Genomic DNA, 15,828 nt, shown 5'->3' on the forward strand with positions numbered 1-15,828 from the left:
TTGACCCTCGACCCTCGAACGGAACTCGATACCACCACTCGGTTACCTTGGTATTCTCATGTGAGAATCCAGGAGGTGTGGGCTCTGTATGGATTTGGATAGAGGGAAGGAGGAACAGAAGAGAAAGAATGATCGAGTAGACGATCGAGTAATAAACAGAGGAATCGTGTAGAAGAAATCAGTCTGTCGCATAGACTCGTTCCTCAATCGTGTAGTAAGTGAGTTCTATTGTATTGAAAACTTGATCTATCATTTTCTCTCTCGACAAGTTGTTGTATAACTTGATCCTATTGTCCGTTAAATGAAAAATGAAAACAATTTTCATCTTTATCCATTCGGTTGCGATAAATTGACAAAAACCTCCTACTAAGGTGGTTATTGGAGAAAAACCGAAATAATTTATCTTATAATTAATTTACTATAAATAATTATAATAACTAATTTATAATATTATATTTATAACCTATAGTTTTAATATCGCATCATACGTAACATAAAAACAATAGTTCTTTTTCTCCTTTATGGCATTTAATATAAATCATATTTATATTAATTCCTCCAATCAATTAATGTATCAAATATATCAAATCAATTATATCACATATAGTTGAATTAATTGAATTATATCATATATAATCAAATTCCCTCTTATTAATTTGAACACTTCAAACTAACCCAAAAAGTGATTTGTGTTAATACAACTAAAATATCTCATATTTCATAGACTGAACTGAATAAAATATCTCTTATTATATATCACAAAACTGTTTGTTCATACAGATGTTTACAAACTACAGGACCCTACGAGATTTAGGGCATCAACCTCAACAGTACGTAGATGATATCCTACTCATTGGGGATGATGTAGGCCTATTGACTGACATAAAACAGTGATTAGTGGCCTAATTTCAAATGAAAGATTTAGAAGAGGCACAACTTGTCCAAGACATTCAAATCTTTAAATATTGAAAGAAAAAATCATTGGCCTTGCCTCAGACATCATACATACGCAAGATGCTTACCAAGTATTCGATGCAAAACTCTAAGAGATGCTTGCTCCCTTTCAGGCATGGAATTGCTCTGTCTAACGAACAGTGTACTAAGACACCTCAAGAAGTTGAGGAGATGAGACGGACCCCCTATGCAATGGTTGTTGACAGCCTGATGTATGTGATGTTATATACTAGACCTGACATCTGCTATGCAGCGGGGATAGTCAACAAATATCAACCTAATTCAGGATTAGATCACTGGTCTGTCGTTAAAACCATCCTCAAGTATCTTCGAAGAATGAGGGACTACATATTCATGTATGGGTCTAAGGATAATCCTTACATGATACACTGACTTTGATTTTTAGACTGATAAGAGTTCTAGGAATCCACTTCAAGATTAGCTATTACTCTTAATGGAGGAGATGTAGTCTAAATAAACACCAAACAATGATGCATTGCTAACTTCACCATGGAGGCAGATTATGTAGCGGTTTATGAAGCTACCAAAAAGGATGTCTGGCTCAGAAAATTCTTGACTGATCTGGAAGTAGTTGTAGACATGTTAAGGCCCATCACCCTTTATTGTGATAATACTATTATAGTGGCTAATTCCGGGGTGCCTAGAAGCCACAAGCGTGGGAAACATATTGAGCACAAGTATCACCTGATACGAAAGATTGTGCATCGATGGGACGTGACTGCCACGTAGATAGCTTCAGCGCACAACGTTTTTGATTTGTTTATAAAGGCTCTCACAACTAAGGGGTTTGAGGGGTCATTTGGAGAGTTTGGATCTACGAGACAGGTCGTATTTAGTCTAGGATAAGTGGGAGATTTTGTACTGGGCACATATTGTATGCCCTAGTTTTTTTTTTTTTTTTTTAATATTATTGTAATAGTTTTGTCTTTTATGATGTACACCCTGCTAGCTTTAGGACAAGCGAGAGATTGTTGGGGTCATGTAGTTTGTAATTGTATTGTACAAACAATTTATTTATCTAATAAAGTAAGAGTATTTTATTTGACATTTAGTCGCATTAACCCCCAAAACAAATAAACATGTATGTAGAGACATATAGGTGGATCATGTTTAAGTGACAAATTAAACGGTTTTGTCGTAGATGGATAAGGCCGGGTACCTTATCTTGGTGATACTATGAATACGGTCCACTTTGTAGTTGTTACAATTATTGTAAAGTGCTACAAATGATCTGATCCTGATTATTCACATAGAGACATGTGAGTGGGGATGTTCTATATAAAGTGTTTGTGTAAGACCAGACCATAAAATAAATAGTCTCTCTATATAACATCGTTGATAAAAGAGACTTACATTTCATCAGGATGACATAGGTGACTTGACCTGAATCCTGAGTAAGTTGTGAACTCTTACCTATGAAGGCGGTCGTTTGATCTTCATGGGTGAGAGTAGTTAGTTTCACCGACTCAATATGCCTACCATTTTGAGGATTCATCTGATTGGGGAGCTAGGAACGTAGCTACACAAGAAGAAATTCACTCATTCTCTATAGTCATAGTAGGTATAGAAATTGTTCCCTTAACGGCTGATTTTGGAGTTTGAACAATGTGACACCATACCCTCTCTTGGCCCGAGAGGGGTTTGGTTATAGTTAGACTATGGCTTATTGTTCATTAGAGGGATCAGTAGTACTTAATGAGTTATATGTAACTAAAGGGGCAAAACGGTAATTTTGGCCCAACTGTACTTACGAGCAATTTGTGAAGGGTCAATGCACCGTTAATTGGTTATATCCAATGGATAAAGAAATATATCTGTAATGTGAAGAGTGCAGTTGTCGGTTTTTAGTGGAGTGATCGACAGTTGATGGAAGTTGGTTAATTTAATTAAATAGTTTAATTAATTAATCAAGTACCATTGGAACTTCAATCTATAGGTCTATAAGCTCCACTCGTTAGCTCAATTGAGATTAATGAGAATTGAATTAATTTTAGATTAATTTGAATTGTTCAAATTAATAAAGGAAATTAATTATATGAGATATAATTAATGTAGAATCAAGTACATGAGATATAATTAATATAATGTTTTATAATTAATATAATTAATATAAAGTTATATAATTAATATAGTATATGATACACTATAATATAAAGTTTTATTTGAGAAGAAATAAATATTTGAATATGATTCAAATATTAATTATATGAATGTGATTCATATATAAACTATAGGTTATAGGAGAGATTAATAAACCATAAGTTATATCATATGTGATATAATATAAACTATAGGTTATGTATTATATTTAATATAAAAAGTTTGTTATATATATATATATAGTGTGTGTGTGTGTGTGTGTGTTAAAGTGGTTAGTATATATTTAATTAATTTTTTTTGGAATTTAAATTAAATAATTGGGAGAGAGTCAATATAACTCCCTCAACCCACTCTCTTAGATAACCAACATGAGAGTTGGTTTCACGCTAAAAATAAATACAAGAGAAGGACACGAGTTTTTTTGTTATCAAAGTATCTCCAGATGTGTGAATTATCTATCTAAAATTTCCTCTAAAAAAGAAAACTCTCCCTCTCCCAAAATTATTTTTTGAAAGCCCACACACTTTGCTCAATTCTCTACCTTGAGAATAACATGATAATCCTATGGTCGTGTCTAGTAGTAGTGTTCGTGATCTTTAGGAAAGAGTTCGTGTTGTAGGAAAATTTGAAGTAGATTAGAGAGGAAGCGAGAAGATTTGAGTCTTCAAGGATAAGTTATGATTCTCCCTTCGTTTCTCTCTTTTGTACTGTAAAAAAACATGTCGTATATATGAATGTTTATCATAAACTTCCGTCATCTCTGATTTGGTATTGTTGAATGAAAAAATTTGGACCAATCACAAGTCACCATGTCTTTGCTAAATTAACGACGAATTTCTAAATCATTGACTTTGAGTCCAATTAGAAGTTGACACATGTCCCGAATTGAATTGAAGACAAGTTTCGATGACGTCACGTGGATGAATCAGATGAGATTAAATTGGTCCAATTTGATACTACTATTTGGGCTTAAAGTCCAAACTACAAAAAAAGTTTAATTGGACCCAAATTCTAGATCAGACCCAAAACCAACTAATTGGGCCCAAGAGTCAAGCCCATGGACCAACCAAGCCCACGAAACCCACCTAAGAACTCTATAAATAGAGAAGTGAATTCATTAACAAGTAGAGGACTTCCAAGACTCCTGAAGCTATTCTATAAGGCAGAAGACCTTTGAAGATATAAGTATTCTTCCAAGACTTCTACTTTAAGCTTCTAAGACTCCTGAAGCTGCACTAAGCAGAAAGACTTCTACTTCAAGCTTCCAAAATTCCTGAAGCTGCATTCCTATAAGGCAGAAGACACAAATATTCTTTCAAGATTTCTACTTCAAACTTCCAAAACTCCTGAAGCTGCACTCCTATAAGGCAGAAGACCTTTGAAGACACAAATACTCTTCCAAGACTTGTACTTCAAGAATGTTCGGTGCTTTCCTTCTCCAAGTCAAGCATATTCACCCAACTGAGAGAGAATCAGAGGATAAAATATTAGAGATCAAACCACATCGCATCAAATCAACTCCAACATCAACACCAACTCAAGTTCAACTCCACGAAATACGTTTCTCCGAAAACCTCGTGTGAACAGGTATTATTCTATAAAATTAAATTAAGAGACACATGTCTTTCATGCGTCCGTTTCAATTTTTAAAACCTTCAAACCCAATCCCAAAGTCCATGCAAGTTGGGCTTTCTCCTAAAGCCCAGCGTCAATTTTTTATTTTTTTTTTAATAATCATTTTTATTCGCTATCATGTTTCCTTCTCAACCATTAAAGTGCATTTCCCCCCTTTTCATATACGTTAAAGTGCATTTGTTATGTAGTACATTCATTGGAAATTTTAACAAGTTTTCTTTTCTTTTATTTTTTTTAAGAAAAGAAGTTTATATTATGATCTTGAAATTAATATATGCATATTGGATTTTTATCTTTTTAATAGTTCAAAAGATTTTGGTATTTTCAGTTTTCGTCGTTAACTTTCAAACTACTTGAAACCAATATCATGTGTCATTGGTAATTTTGAACTAAAATTAGTATTTGTCGAAGTTCAAAGTTAATCAAACTAGAAAAGAGATGAGACTTATGCCAAAACTACACGCAATGACCCAAATGAGCTTAGCAAAAGGATGGAGCCCCAAACCTTCACATTCAATCTAAGAGAACGAGCCATAGACCGAGAATTCCACGCTCGCCCTTGATCAGCTAGCCTCACAAACATGGGACATGCCTAACACATGCTCTAACTCCGTTGGCTCATAGTTTATCTCAATTTGATGTTGAAACAATAGTTTGAATGCTCTAGGTCAAATAAATTTATAAATACATCATTATAACTCAAAGAAAAGTTTTCATACTATTTCATTATTTTAGTTCTCGTCCTCAAATTCTAAAACTTCCACACTATTTCACTATTTTAGTTCTCAAACCAATATCTCATTTGATAATTATTTTTTTAAAACAAAAATTAAGCTTAAAAACACTCCTTCTACATTTTCTTACTCTATTACATACTTTTAAAATGATATAAAAGTTATATCAAATTTTGAAACATAGTTTTGTTATTTTAGAAAGAAAACAAACTTGATTTTGTTTTTTAAATTTGACTTAGATTTCAAACACACACATATATATTAAAGGAATGAAGGTCTAAATACTACCAAAAAGAGTCATTGAAGTTTCTTAAAAAAAAGTAATGAGTAACATTTTATCCTTTTTGTCACGAATATACTCCTTTTATTTTCGTAATCGTTGATTTGTACGAGGAATCTTTTTATTACAAGCATATGACTTTGATATGTTAAAGTTTTTAAATTCGTGTTACGTGTGAATAACATATCTCTAATTCATTGAACTCGAATCATAATTGGTATCTTATCCACTTGACTTTAATTTAACCATCTTTTATGATAAAAGGAAAAAAGGGGAAAAAATTCTTTTAATATTCGGAAATAGTGATATTTATTTTTACATATTTCTATTGTAATTTAAAAAATTTTAATTTCTACCATTGTCGTTCTTCACCCGCGTTGACTGAAAACTGACAATTGATTCTTCTTCATGCAATACAGAGAACCACAGAAGATGTCCAAATTCTCCTGAATTTCGTTCAAAGTTGCCTTCGTTTCTACGACGATTCCGTTTCGGTTTCATTCTTCATAAAGCTCTCTGTAAGTTCCTCAATTCACTCCCAATCAATTTCAATTTCAATTTCCCAACTCTGACAGATTCTTCATCTTCTCACAATTTCCTCTAGGGATTCCACTTGATTCTTCCTTCTTTCTGATCTGTCCAACCCTGAATTTCTGATTGATTCTTCACGATAACTTCAATTTGATTCGTTTCGCATAACCCCTTTTGTTATTTTTCTGCATGAATCTGTTTGGAGTTTTCTGATTGCGTGACCTAATTTTCGCGTTGAGAGTTTCAAGGTTTTTTTAGTTCCTTCAATTCTTCCCAAACTAGAGATCCACAGTAATCAATTCGCTAGAATGCGTGATTCGCTTCCACACTCCTCTACTCCCTTCCGGGCGGTGGATAATTCGCCTCTGCTTGGCCACTCCGTCACCGATGGCCTTTTCCGTTCTCGAGGGTTTATTCGTCGTTCGCCACAGCCTCTTCGAGGTGCTGTTCGTCTTCTCCGCCGTGCAAGTGGCCGCCAGATGATGCTCCGGGAACCCTCTGTTCGGGTCCGTGAGACCGCCGCCGAGCAGCTCGAGGAGCGCCAGAGCGATTGGGCGTACTCCAAGCCCATTATTCTCTTGGACCTTCTATGGAATTTGGCCTTCGTCGTCATTAGTTTCACTGTCCTAGGGCTTAGCACGAGTGAAAACCCTTCAGTGCCTCTCAGGTTTTGGATCAGTGGATATGCTTTGCAATGTATCATTCACATGTCCTGTGTTGCTGTTGAGTATAAGCGCCGGCGCTCGACAAGAGAGCCTGTCGGATTGGACCGTAGTGGTGGCTGGACGAGCGGCGAGGATTCGAATTCGGTCTCTGGAAGTGATGGAGATGATTATGCCACAGAGGTTACCGTGAATGAAGAAGAATCTAGGTAAAGACGATGTTCATTTCCCATTTTCAGTCCATTGAGCTATAAGATTAAGGGTGTTTGATTACTAATCTAGTTTTTACTTTTTCCCTTACATTTTGCATAGCAATCTTGTGAAGCATATCGAGTCTGCAAATACAATGTTCTCTTTCATCTGGTGGCTGTTGGGCTTTTATTGGGTAACTGCTGGAGGCCAGGAATTGATAGATAGTTCACCCCAGCTATACTGGTTTGTTAATTTTCAAACTAATGGTCTTTTAACACTCTATTTGTTCTATTTCTTATCGATATTTGCTGGTTAACATTGTAGGCTTTGTATTACCTTCCTTGCTTTTGACGTCGTATTTGTTCTGATTTGCGTCGCAATTGCGTGTCTTGTTGGCGTTGCTATTTGCTGCTGTTTGCCTTGCATCATTGCCATCTTGTATGCGGTTACCGATCAGGTAGTTTTGATGAGCTTTGGTTCAATCTTCTGGTTCCAATTCATTGCTTCTTTAACTCGGTTTGTTGTAAATGGACACAATCCTATTGTGTGTTGTTTATATACAAAACATTGGCTTGCATAAAATGCTTTAAGAGGGACTATCATGAATTCATGTTAATCATCACAGGGAGGCTAGTTGATACCAAACATGTCACTCGAATATGCAAACTGATTCAGATTCATTTTCTCATGTCTGAATCATAAATTTAGTATTTGTATATCTGGTCATCTAGTCTAGAATCTTCCACTTCTTGTGATAAGTAAATGTTTCTGTTCTGTTGAATGTTGGTTAACATTTTAAAATATTGCCTTCTGAAAGCCAATCGTTATTTTATCCACAAAAAACAATTGCATAGGTTATATTGAAGTTATTTTCGGCTTATGCTCAGGCGTTACCGTATAGTCTTGCAGCTTGACATTTTGCAATTGACTTTATTGCTCATGATGGTATATCGTACTTGTATTATTGCTATTGTCATCTCACCCTATTTCATTTCCCTTGTCCACAAATATCAGGAAGGAGCTACAAAGGAAGAGATCGAACGCTTACCGAAGTACAAATTTAACAAAACAGGTGATGTTGAGAAAGTGAATGGTGATATTCAAGAATCTACTGGAGGAATAATGACTGCATGTGACACCGGTGCACCATTGGAGCGTTTTCTTCGCCCCGAAGATTCTGTAAGTGCTTGGTTTCAGATTTCTTTCTATATGTTAAAGAACTTAAAGAATTTGAAGTCTCCAAACTTTTCTTTACTCCATTATGGTAATCAATGTTGTAGAAGCCATTCAAAAGCTCCAAAAGCACCATCGGAGTTAACAATACACAAAATCAAACAAACTTCCTCCTTTTTTTCTAACACGAAATCTTATCATCAGGAGTGTTGCATCTGCCTCTCTGCTTACGAGAATGGAGCGGAGCTACGAGAACTTCCCTGTAACCACCATTTTCACTGCAACTGCATTGACAAATGGCTGCACATGAATGCCACCTGCCCACTCTGCAAGTTCAACATCTTGAAGCCGAACAGTTCCAGTAGCGAAGAAGTGTGAATGAAGTGTATGAGCGACGAAACACAGACAGAAAACAGAACACAACACAACCCGAAAAAGAAAGAGGGAAAAAAACATAATGTATTATTGGCTTCGATGGCCATTGAGAGAAGGGACCATAGACCATGTTTGTAAGTCTCCTGGAGGTGCCAGAGTTTGTTTGGAAGCTGCTGCTTTTGTATGGTTGATGACCGTACGTATCTATCATATGTGTTATTACTTAATTAGGTTGAAAACAAGTATTGAGTTTCTGTTCTTAGTCATGTAAATTGGTTCGAGAGAGCTGTGTTTTGGAGTCTGTTGTAATGAGAATAATATATTAATGTTGGAAGAGCCAGTTTGGTTATCGTATTTATAGTATTGCAGTCGGGTGAATCTCATGATCTAACTCAATTCATACAATTAATAATTCATTGGAAAAAAAGTGTTTTTCAATCGTGTCATTTTGATTTAGGGACTAAAGAAAATGGTTTTTTTTAAGAAATTCATTTTTATTTAATTTCTTTTGAAAACAAAAGAGTTTAAAATACGCTTTGAAAGTATTTGTACTTCGAGTTTCTTCAAGAAGACTTATTTTCAAAATTAAATACATGAAAAATTCAAAAGTATTCCGAAAACTATTTTGAGTGGTTGTTATACACTTCAATTTTCTTTGTTTTTTTTTCTAATGACTTATTGTCAAAACTAAACATTTAAAAGGTTAAACCAATCACAACCTAAATTATACTGGTTGAGTTGAGTTGATTGAGTTTTTGGATCATCTAATATTTTGAACACAAATTGATAATGGAGATAAATTTTAAGAACATTGGCAAGATTATTTAATGATTAATATGTGTATTGATCAAATTTATTTTTGTATTTTATTGAAATTAATGAGTTTATGAAGCTTTTTTTTATCTAGTTTTTTGAACATCCCTAATATGTATAATGTGAAAATGGACAATTAAGATAAATTTTAAGAACATTGGTAAGATTATTCAATGATTAATATGTGTTTTGGTCAAATTTATTTGTGTATTATATTAGAATTAATGAGTTTACGAACATTTTTTTTCTTCTATTCAAATTAGTGCTGAATCTTCGGAAATTGAATAGAGAATAAAAATTAAATTTAGGATTCAATTGAATAAAATTGAAAAGGAAAAAACAGACAAAAGAAAAGAGAAAGAAGAAAATGAAGAAAAGAAGAGCTCAGCAGCGCAATTTTGCACCAGCCGGGAATCGAACCCGGGTCTGTACCGTGGCAGGGTACTATTCTACCACTAGACCACCACTGGTGCTCCTTGGTTTATAAGTTTTAAAAATGTTATTTTTCAAACAATAATAAATTTATATTTTAATAGGTTTTATTATTGGCCTTGGGACGAATCAATTAAGATTTTGCTCATTTTTCCAGAATTTTTTTTTAAATAATGTTATTTTAATATTTATCAATAAAAATAAGATTTATTTGAAAGTATTACCAAAAATAGGTTTGTGAAATCGTGTATCGAGTCCACGAGTATCAAGCCAGCAATTAAATCCCCATCTACGATTTAAGACTAAATCATAGAAGGAGTCTATGATTTCATAGCATGCTATATTGGATTAGGATATGGGGTCCACGATTTCCAAGAAGCTTTGAGGATGAAAGAAGGGGAAAGGCAAAGCGGATGTTTCCATGTAAATAAAAGGGAAGAAGATGAACAGGGGATCATGGTGAATAAAATTAAAAAATAAAAATATGGGTCCACGAAATTTGGTCTTCATTGACCAAGTCATACGCTGATATGGAAGTCACCCAATACTCGTATACCTTATTTTTGTTAATACTTTTTTACTCTATCTTACTTTTGTAATTTTATATATTTTTTTGTTATTACTTTCAAAAAACTATGAACTTGATTGTTTTTTCCATACCATATGCTAAGATGTGTCTACATATCTCTTAATTTTTTTTTCAGACTAAACTCATAAACTCAAAATTTATTCCATATTACTATCCATTCTTATCGCGCATGAATATATGCATTGTTACAATTAAAATAATCTTTTTTAAAAAAATAAATATGAAAGTATATACAAGAAAAATAGAATAAAGAATGACTTTGTGCTATTTTGAAATTTTGTCAAACATCTACGTATTTCTTTCTAGCACAATTAATCCATTTTTAATATGGTAGCACAATAATATATGTCATGTTACGTTATGTTTTAGCAACTTATAGGCCTTTTGAAATACCAACTAGAATTTGTTGAAGTGAATTATTATAGTTGGCTCAATGTTTGGGAAATCAAATATAATAGTGATGTGTACAACTATTTATAACTTACAATTAAGTATGATAAATACTATTCAAAATCTTACAATTCATTCTTTTATTTTTTACTACAGCATTTACCTAAACTAAAACTATTATAACTCTGAAATGATCTGAATCCCAAACACTAACTATTATAACCCATTTACTATAAAATAATAATCAACTTAATGCTTCAAACGACTGAGATTTATAGTGTATATGTGTATGTAAATTATAAATTTCAATTCAATAGGATAGTAACTAAATTTAGGTGGAATTGAATATACATAGCTCATTGTTACTCCATGTTTAAAATATGGATGTCGACAAAAATATCGAGTTCTTACTTTTATAGAAATTTCGATGGAAATATCGATAAATTTTGATTTCATTGAATATTTCAAAAGGAATATTATAAAAATAAAATATCATAAAAAAAAAATTAATTAGTATATAAAATTTTTATGATTTTTAAATAAGTTAATATATCTATTATTTATATTAATGATATTTTATTGTTTAATTATTATGTTTCGTGGATTAATGAAATTATAGAATTATCCCTCATGCTATATATCAAATGCATAGAAACGTAGAAATATGGATGTTTTGATGAAAATTTATTACATTACATGTAAAAATTCAATTATTTTATCCTTATTTTTTAAATTTCCATGCACCACAAGCCCACGTTGAACATTCCTTTTGGAATTTTGACAAAAGAAAAAGAGAACACAAAAAAGAAAAAGAATGATGTGTTAAATACATTTATGATTTATATACATCACAAAGAATCATATATGAAATGAATTGATTTTGAATAAGAAAATTAAAATCGATCTCTGTAACCAACATTCCATATCGGAATACCAGTCACAAATCCACCGCCGCCGTGGAATTTTCTTTCCGGCATCGGCACCGGAACCGGAACTCCAATCCCCTGCTTCTGCGACAAAGAAACCTCAATTCCTGCCGCCACTTTCACTCTCACCGACAAGTTAACAATTCCATTCTTCTCGCCTCTCTCATCTCTCAACCTGTAACTCAAAAACTGCAGATGACTTTCCGGCAAGTATCCGGCAATAAAATCCGCCACCGGAACCCTAGCCGTCCCGACGATCTTGACCTTCCGCCCCGAAGAAGCTCTGCGACAAACCTCCACAACCAAGAACGCGGCGTGCATTGGGAGATCGACGACGAGGTTCTCATTCCACCGCGGGAATCCAGCACTGTCGCGATCGACTTTCGTGCTGACAGAGCCGTTTTCGGTTTGAAGATCGGATCGAACAGAGACGAACAGATCGCTGTTGATCGGCTTTCCACGGATTTGGAGATTCTCTCCCGAAATGACGGTGATTTCGATGGTTCGTGAAGCAAAATTAGGCGAAGCCATAACAAGGATTGTGAAATTGAAGAATGGAGATGGAAGAATTTGAAGAGAATTGGAGATGGAGAGTTATGGTTTTGAAGAGTTTTAATTGAATGAAGAAGATGGAAGGTTGAGAGAAAGGGGAAAGAAGAAGAGAGGGTGTTTCTGCAAAAAACGTGTTTGGTTCGACGAAGACTAAACAAACCGGGCTTTGGATTTATACGGATGACAGACGAATGACGTGGCACTGAGTCGAAATTTTACAGGACTGTTTTGTTTGTTGTTCGGTGATAGTGGGCGGGAGAAATTTTCAAAAAGTAAGAAAGGGAAATTCCGTGCGAGTTTCAAATCCAAATTCGCCGTGTAGAATAGGATTTGCAAAGGGCCTGGGGTGGGACGGGGACCCCGCGGACGGGTCTCGCATTCCCGTTTATATATATATATTAAAAAAATTAATCGGGGACAGGAACGAGGTAGGTTCACTGTAAAGATTTTTGCCAACCCTAGTGTAGAAGTAAACTTTTTGGAGAAAAATACTTGTTTTTTGGTACTCAGGAATTAGTTTTCTTTCTACTTCTTGTTGATCTTTAAATTTTGAGTTTGGTTAAATTTAATCTTTAATTTTCAAAATTTACGTATTTAATCTCCATTTTCATTAAATATTAACTTTTTTTTAAGAAATAACTAAATAATCCCTTTTAATCTTTGTTGTCAATACTTATTAATTAATTAAAAATAGCTATTCAATTAAATTTTAAAATTAATTTTAATGATGATGAAAAATATTAAAAATAATTAATTATAATTGTTTTAATGCTTTTAGATTAATTAATAAATATTATTACTAAATATGGAAAGTGAGTATCTAGTGAAAATTTGAAATTAAAAATGTAATATCCTGAAATGTAATGACTAAATTGAAACGAGATTCAAATTTTAAGGATAAAAGTATAACAATTTGAAAGTTATGTACTAAATTGAAACCAAATTCAAAACTTAGTGACTAAAAATATAACATTTTGAAACGTGTAGACAATATGAAAATTAGACCCAAAATCTAAAGATCAAAAATGTATTTTTAAAAATTTTAAAATTAAAATGCCATTTTGATCTTTATATTTTGGTGAGTTGATTAATTTTAGTCATTTCAAATTTTTTAATTTCAGTCCTAGTTTATTGTTGATTTTTACAAAATATTTTAATTTATTGTTTTTTTTTCTCTAAAAGTTCTAGAAGTATATTCATATATTATCTTTTATTGTAGGTGTCACACCCTTTCTCAGATTACCTTCTTAATCTGGAAGGAGATATGTCTGCAGCAGTTACCTACTCTTTGGCTGGCACTTAGTGCCTACTAACCTACTTAACCTACATAGAAACCTTGATAATAACAAACATGATTATATAACATTCAACTACCAACAGTCACAAACTATTAGGGTTTCTCACATAGCCACCACATAAACAAAATGCACACAACACAAAATTCTATGGGTCCCAGCTTGCTAACCTAATCCCTATATGCTCAATACATGTGTACAGATATTTACAAACAACCACCTAAACTTCTTTGTAACTAGAGTCCTTGAGTGATAGAGCAATAGCACTCAGTTGCTAGAATCAATAGGTCTTCAAATCGTTCATTTGAAAAAATGCTCCGCCACGAAGCAAGCTCTCCTGAATACGACAGATTCGGAACCGTGGAAATTCATTAATTTCAGCCGGTTGTCCTGTCCTGTTCAATCCGTTATCTTCTGAAGAGTTGACCGCTACTTGGTAAAGGAAACATTTAAAACGGGGTGAGCTACTAGCCCAGTGAATGACTTAATAAAACATAGTTCTTTTGCTTAAAACTGAAACTGAAACTTGTCAAGCAATTGTACATATAAAACCCTTAAACATAACATGTCTGGAAACTTTGCTAAACTAATCTTTAGTTGAGAGAGAACCCTTTTGTTCAAATCCTCAACATCAAGCATTAGTCGAGAAAGAACGCTTTTGCTCAATCTCTCGACGTCAACTACTTACGTGCACGTGGTTAAACTAAGTACCGTCATACCTTAGGTACTACTGCTCAGATACCTTCTCTAAGTTCTTCAGTATTAAGCTTATTGTGTTATAATCATAAATCACATTTACTAAATCATGTATGCTTAAATCATGAAGACATAACTAAGTCTTAACATTTAAGTCTTAGACATAACTATTAACGCATGCTTCCAAGTAATGGAAATAGTTTCTAACTAAATCATGTTATAAAGCTTCCTTTTTAAAGAACTAGAATGCATTAAATAAAACATGCTTCATAAACTTCATTAACTAGCATGTGTTAGAAACATAGGCACATGAGTTTGCTTGGAAACTTCTTGTAAAATAATTAGCATCAGATTAATCTTTCATTTGAAACATGGATTTCTAAAAAAATATTATAAAACTCTTAGTGACTCACGACTTTTGGGTAATTCTTTTAAGGTTGATGAGCTTTTCCCATTGGTGTCAAACCTGTGGACACAACAATGTACTTTAGCTACTAGAAATGGTCTCCCTTTTGAGACTAACTTTCATAATTAAACTCGTTTGCTCCTTGACATTTAAGTTTTACCTCCCAACGCCAACCTCCCTATGCGTTGAGTACTTAGAGTTTTCTCTAGCTTTTAACTTGGCTATGCGGTAATCACTCCTTCAAGCACATTCATCTTGTGCCAATCGCACCACCTAGACGCCCTTAAATCCGCACAACACCGCATACACTTTCCCTTGGGCGTTTAGGTCATCTGTGATCACAAACACAACCTCTCGCTCAACCCAAGGCGCACTGATGCATGCAACTGCCCGTGCACGCGTGCCCAGTCTTCAAGTTGCCTGCTTGATCAACCCAAGCAGTTACCTGCTTGTTCAAAAATTTCAGTTTCAAATTATAATTCAAATAACTCAGTTTTCAAGGCTTTTCTCAAAAAATTTCCTTCTATAAACTTGTTTAAAATTGTCTCATGCTTACCTTAAAATTTAAGCTCATAATTCCTCATGCTTTGGCCCGAAACTTCAAATCTTCAACATTGGCTCAGAGTCACTTGAGAGCTCGACCTTCTTGCTATTTCTTCAATTTCTAACTTGTTCCTTTTGGGGTTCTCTTCCAGCAATCCTATTTCAACAACTAGACTGTCTTAGCTTTCAGATGGCTTTGAAATCACTTCATTTGCACGAGTAGATTTCCCAACCCCGCCTTCTGAATTTAGCTCTTCTTTAATACAACAATCTACATGCTGACCTTTAATTCCTAGGCTGCTACCTTATCTACTAATTGAGATTATCCAACCTAATTATGATAGCTGACCCATTTAAAAGCCTAATCATACTGAGAAATCCTTTAAAATTAATGCAAGCTCTCTCTCTTGGTCAATCATCCACGCAAGACAGCCCCAACATTGCACACTAACAACCATTGGCGCATCTAATTGATGCATCTTGCCGTCCACCATGACTTGGCTTGCTTGTTATTTCCCTTGACCTTCCC

At 34.0% G+C, this 15,828-nt stretch overlaps 2 protein-coding genes and 1 non-coding gene across 4 annotated transcripts; 1 reads left to right on the forward strand and 2 right to left on the reverse strand.

Moving 5' to 3' along the window:
- Window positions 1–6,041: 6,041 nt before the first annotated feature.
- On the forward strand, window positions 6,042–9,011 carry LOC120088141 (RING/U-box superfamily protein). Of its 2 annotated transcripts, XM_039045244.2 has the most exons (6): window positions 6,064–6,242; window positions 6,329–7,126; window positions 7,230–7,352; window positions 7,434–7,566; window positions 8,124–8,288; window positions 8,487–9,011. In XM_039045244.2, exons 2-6 carry the CDS (start codon window positions 6,564–6,566, stop codon window positions 8,658–8,660), a joined length of 1,158 nt encoding a protein of 385 aa, XP_038901172.1. In that variant the 5' UTR covers window positions 6,064–6,242; window positions 6,329–6,563; the 3' UTR covers window positions 8,661–9,011. The 2 variants fall into 2 exon arrangements, with proteins under 2 accessions (XP_038901161.1, XP_038901172.1); XM_039045233.2 differs by having other exon boundaries at window positions 6,042–7,126.
- Window positions 9,012–9,869: 858 nt separating this feature from the next.
- Window positions 9,870–9,943, reverse strand: TRNAG-GCC (transfer RNA glycine (anticodon GCC)). The gene has a single exon. It is a non-coding gene; the product is annotated as a tRNA-Gly (tRNA).
- A 1,744-nt stretch (window positions 9,944–11,687) lies between these two features.
- Window positions 11,688–12,498, reverse strand: LOC120075733 (BON1-associated protein 2-like). The gene has a single exon (XM_039029375.2). The coding sequence runs from the start codon at window positions 12,336–12,338 to the stop codon at window positions 11,775–11,777; it is 564 nt and encodes a 187-aa protein (XP_038885303.1). The 5' UTR covers window positions 12,339–12,498; the 3' UTR covers window positions 11,688–11,774.
- Window positions 12,499–15,828: the final 3,330 nt, after the last annotated feature.

Source organism: Benincasa hispida, chromosome 1, assembly GCF_027475165.1.
Source record: "Benincasa hispida cultivar pf3 chromosome 1, pf3_genome.v1.1, whole genome shotgun sequence".
In the NCBI taxonomy this organism is placed as follows: domain Eukaryota; kingdom Viridiplantae; phylum Streptophyta; class Magnoliopsida; order Cucurbitales; family Cucurbitaceae; genus Benincasa; species Benincasa hispida.

Excerpts from the sequence above, each read along its gene's own strand:
- LOC120088141 (XM_039045233.2), top strand. The coding sequence starts at position 6,564 with ATGCGTGATTCGCTTCCACACTCCTCTACTCCCTTCCGGGCGGTGGAT. Across the intron at positions 7,127-7,229 it reads GTGAATGAAGAAGAATCTAG|CAATCTTGTGAAGCATATCG; the intron begins GTAAAGACGATG and ends CATTTTGCATAG. Across the intron at positions 7,353-7,433 it reads AGTTCACCCCAGCTATACTG|GCTTTGTATTACCTTCCTTG; the intron begins GTTTGTTAATTT and ends TTAACATTGTAG.
- LOC120075733 (XM_039029375.2), bottom strand. The coding sequence starts at position 12,338 with ATGGCTTCGCCTAATTTTGCTTCACGAACCATCGAAATCACCGTCATT.